Source organism: Lactuca serriola, chromosome 8 (genome assembly GCF_051521515.1).
Source record: "Lactuca serriola cultivar US96UC23 chromosome 8, Lser_US96UC23_V15, whole genome shotgun sequence".
Classification (NCBI taxonomy): Eukaryota; Viridiplantae; Streptophyta; class Magnoliopsida; order Asterales; family Asteraceae; genus Lactuca; species Lactuca serriola.
Window position 1 is genome coordinate 18228451 of NC_136415.1, and position 4918 is coordinate 18233368.

At 38.7% G+C, this 4918-nt stretch overlaps 1 protein-coding gene across 1 annotated transcript; it reads right to left on the minus strand.

The window, feature by feature from the left end:
- Positions 1 to 500: 500 nt before the first annotated feature.
- Positions 501 to 4716, minus strand: LOC145069085 (phosphoinositide phospholipase C 6-like). The gene is made up of 9 exons (XM_079016059.1): positions 4235 to 4716; positions 3902 to 4098; positions 3691 to 3826; positions 3396 to 3596; positions 2977 to 3305; positions 2775 to 2892; positions 2541 to 2693; positions 1064 to 1150; positions 501 to 929 (listed from the first exon to the last, which is right to left on the minus strand). Exons 1-9 carry the CDS (start codon positions 4595 to 4597, stop codon positions 639 to 641), a joined length of 1875 nt encoding a protein of 624 aa, XP_078872185.1. The 5' UTR covers positions 4598 to 4716; the 3' UTR covers positions 501 to 638.
- Between the last annotated feature and the right edge of the window lie 202 nt (positions 4717 to 4918).

Genomic DNA, 4918 nt, shown 5'->3' on the forward strand with positions numbered 1-4918 from the left:
TTCAACTTTATAGCTATTGCATGCAATGAAAGTAGCCTCTATACCCCTTAGGTGGATGTACAAATGACTACATCGTACACTCTGCCTCACCTACCCGGTTCCTATGGAATTTTTTTTGTTTGTTGCGAAAAATAAAAATAAATAAATAAATAAAAATTGTAAATGAGACAACCGAGTTTTAGTTTTTTTGAACGACACACACACACAATTATTTCACCTATGTCCATAGTGGGACTTGAACTCTCGACTTTAAGAAGGAAGGACAATACCAGATACCGCTGAACTAGAAGCTCTTTGATTACAACCAAGTTTTAGCGACTTCTTTTTATCAGAGATACTTATTGCATGTTCAATTACCAACCCTTCTTTTTATCAGAGATACTTATTGCATGTTCAATTACCAACCCGGATTATTGGAAATCTCAATTAGATTGCCAACACTTCTCATTTCAACCAAAATGACATAAGCAATTGTCAATAATCATTTAAAAACTTCACCTTTGAATTTCACAAATCCTGTGATTAGATATTTTGTTATGTACACTAATTAAATTCTCGAAAAGGTTTCCATTTTTGCCAACAAGAATGCAACCCCTATACATAATTAACAAGACCCAAAAAAATCACTTGATATGTGTTCATACAAAGAGAAACCGCATAAGAAGCTTTACTGACTTAAATTTCTCTCCCTTCTTGTTATGTAGCGGAACAACACGAATTCCAGGTCTCAACTCTGACACAGGCAAACACGTTTGACCAGCAAAGTCAGCTCGGTCTACATCATATTCTTGTACAAGGATCTCAAGTAAAGCTAGCTCTGGCACCCTCAATGGGAATGTGAACTCTTCATTCCATGTCGGTGTCCAATCATCTACAATCACTCTAGTTCTCTTCTTAGACACATCAACCGCCACCCCACGCATATTTATCTGATTCATCCCATTAATTCTACCATTAGATTTTCTCAAGGTACGTAGCTAAGAAAGGTCTAAAGGGTACTCCTTTAATTCTTCTTAGATCAGTAATGGTTTATTTGGTGGCTAGCTATCGATTGATGACTTACCTTTGTGTAGAAATCTGGAGGTGAGTATGCGTCAAAGTGAGTCTGGCTAAAATCCAATCGCCACCCATCGCCCATATATACTTTCACCTGTAAAATCAAAACTTTGTATATGTAGCTAGCGGGTCGAAAAGGGTGACGAAATTTAAGAGAGACAAAACTGTAAATTTGGTCCTTGTGGTTTTCAAAAACCTTTGGATGGGGTCCAAAAAGTTTCCGACTTGCATGGAAGGTCCAAAATCAAGGTTTTTCTGTGTTTTTGGTCCAAAAAAACTTAAAAAGACGATTATACCCTTTTATTTTCTTTTTTGTATTTTTTATAATTATTCTAATGTTATTCTAATTAAAAAATAAAGAAAAAAGGAAAAAAGTATTCCCACCCCACCCAGTTCTCTCTCTCTCTCTCTCTCTCTCTCTCTCTCTCTCTCTCTCTTTGTCGAATTCAACTGGGTAAATTAAAAAACCTTTTGAACCCAAGCACCCATAAACACCACCACCACAACCTCCCTGTCGTTCTTGGGGTTGTGTCACCGGGAACCACCCAACTCCACCCCCTTCTTCCTTGGATTACCGATCAACAGTCCCCGCCACCTTATTTCGGCGGTTTCCACCACCATCCTCTTCCTTCCCTCCCTCTCGTTGAGCTCATCGGAAACGAAGCAACAAAAGTAGTCGGAGCAGCCCCTGCCACCATGTCGTCGTTGCTGTGAACCATCGTCGTCTTTAGCTGCTGCTTCCGTCAATCACATCTCCAACCAGCCTCGTCACCCCTTGAGACCCCTGTAAGTCTGATTCTCCACCTCGTTATTATTGTTCTCCTGTTCAATCAATCAAGAGGATTGATTGTTTAGTTAGTTCCTTACCTACGACGTCTAACAGATGAGGGAGGAAGATGATACAGGAGCCCTAATAGTCGATGTATTTTTTTGGGGGGCAATAGAGGTAGTGATAGTCAAAACCCCATTTGGATTTGGAAGATAGAAGGAGAAAGGTCAGAGGGAAGGAAGCAAAATCGGGTCACCCACAAGTATCTGAATGGAGGACCATTGATGAGTCTATATGGACTTGGGGGAAATCGAAACGGGATCAAATTGCAGCAAGGTTTTTCTTCAATCTTATTTGCAGATGCATAATGACGAAGAAGAAGAATGGTAGAGTCAAAAGAGCGGGTGTGATGGAGAGTACAGGGTTGGGTGGGTGTTTTAAGAGAGAGAGAGAGAGAGAGAGAGAGAGATTTTAGTTTTTTTTTTGTTTTTAATTATTTAAATGTCAAAATAAATAAAGAAAATAGAAAAAGAAATGAAAAGGGTAAAATCGTCTTTTCAAATGTATTAGGGACCAAAAATCCAGAAAAACCTTGATTTTGGACCTTCCATGCAAGTCGGAAACTTTTTGGACCCCATCCAAAGATTTTTGAAAACCACAAGGACCAAATTTGCAGTTTTGTCTTTAAGAGAACATATAGAATGGTTTATTCGACCTTTAGAGTTGTCTTCACTGGTAGTGTTGCCTTGGGATCAAATACTTCGCCATTAGGACCCTTCTGCATAAGAAAATCAGGCTTTCGAACATAACCACACCCTCCATTCGCTCTAAACATCCCATGCATCATCCAAAGCGATCTTCCGTAACCCTAATTACAAAAAAAGTTAGCATCAGGTTGGTTTAAAAACAAAAAAGGTAAAGATTCAAAACATTCCACTTCAAAAGTCACCTGCATATTGAAGGCGACCATTTGAGCTCCATGCATCCATGCAGTAAGTGGTCTAAAGTTCGTTGAGGTAACCCGTGTTCCCTTTGGGAACACCCGAAGGATATACTTTTGCGTGAATCTAAGATGCATATGAACCTTTCTTTAGTTTGATCATTGATGTTACTTTTTTGACGTAAAAAGAAAAGACAGCTTACTGATTTACCTGACTATGTCAGCTCCATAAAGACTGGCAGCTCTTTGAAGGGCTTGTTCGCTCACACTAAGACGCTTAGCTTTCCCAGGTTCATCCATTAACGCTTTTCTTGTTCCTTTTTTAGGCTTAGAGGCATGAATTGCGATGAGGTGTTTGTACTCGAGAGCTGTTTGATGCCCTGATTTTTCATCTTCATTATCATCGTCTTCATAATCAACACCAAGGATGTCGGACATCCTATGAGTGCTAGAGCTTGCACTGCATCTGTCGCTGCTTGGACAGAAATATGATCTGTCACTTATACTGTATGTGTCATCATCGTCATCATCACTGTTACTCTGCTATAAACAAACAAAATTGAATCTTTATTCATCGAAGTCAGTTAAAAAATATAAATGAAAAGATTAGATTTCATGTAATTAGCTCACTCTAAGATCTTCCCACTCATCATCAGATGAATCTTTATCCACGGATGAACGTCTTTTGTGCGCGTTCTTGGATGGAAGGTATTCTTTGGGGGGTTTTGTTGAAAGAATAATATGATATTTTAATTCATCGGGTGAAGGGAATTCATCTTTGTCGCTCGGGTGTGGGAAGTATAGCATATCCCCAAAAGTGCTTGTGACCATCTATAAATTAATCCATAAGTCAATGAGATAGAGAATTTCATAGCATCAAAGGGCTAGAAATTACTATGATTATAGCTAGGAGTTAATAACTAACCTCTGCAACCTTAGCTTGAAGACTCGGCGTAAGATGATCCTCTAAAGTGATAATAACAGGATACGGAGATTGTACAAAAGCATGCTCTTTGATAGACTTTAGACATTTGAGAAGTGTTACTGGAGTTGTCAACGTCCTATTTTAGTTACAAAAATCAGATATGAGTTGTCAAATAAAAAGCTTGTCAACGTACGTATGCATGCATGCATACCTGCCATGAAGTACATGTATTCCATCTCTTGCATTATTTGGCCATAAATCAAGTTCTATTCCCCGAACACCTCTTTGAAGAGCCCTTATGATTGGCACTTCGCTAGAATCGCTGCTGAGTTGATTTCCGGTGAGATATGAGTTGTGACCGGTGTATATAAAATAATGTTGCAATGGAGCGGTCATATCCTGATGTACCTGAGATCATAAAACTTGTTAAAGAACATGAAAAGAAAAAAGCTACAAAATTTTACACAATCGTAAATCTTCACCAAGAAAATGCATGCAATTATAATGTTGCGACGAGCATTTGGGAAAGAAAACAAACACCCACCTGAGTTTTTAGGGGCCCGTTGATTTCATCTAATAGATAATGAAAAAAATCATTGACAGTGAAAGCGTAGCGAGTCAAATGGGAGGTTGACAAATCGAGCACCCGATCCATAATCTGCTGCGCATCCTCAATCGTGATCCCTTCTTCTCCCTGGAACTCCGTCAAGAACAGTAAAAATTTATCCGGCAACATCTCCGACCCATCCGTGGAATACAATCTGAAGACCTCTATTACGTCTTGCGGTGGACCCAGGTCGCTAATCTTGAACTTCCGATTAAAACATCCAAACATTTTGTAATAGTTATAGTTTCCAATGCCATTTTTTCTTCTTCGATCTCTTTTATCCTCATCCTGCTGGTACATGTGTGGGTTTGAATGTATGTATAAATCTTGTTATTACAGCAGAATCTTTCGTGGGATTATGTGAATTATGAGAGACGAATGTGAAAAAAGTTTGAACAAGTGATTTGGGGAGATTTTGTTTGAAATGTGAGCCGAAGGGAAACAGAAAGTGACGCGGAGGAGATCGTTGAGGAAAGAGAATGCTGATCGTAGGGAGTGGTTCTACAATTTTGGGATTTTTTGAGGTTCGATTATTTGTTTGTTTTGTTTTTAATTATCGATCATTAAGTTATTGTTTTGATTTTAGTAATTGGATTATGGTAAATTGGAATCTCATATGTC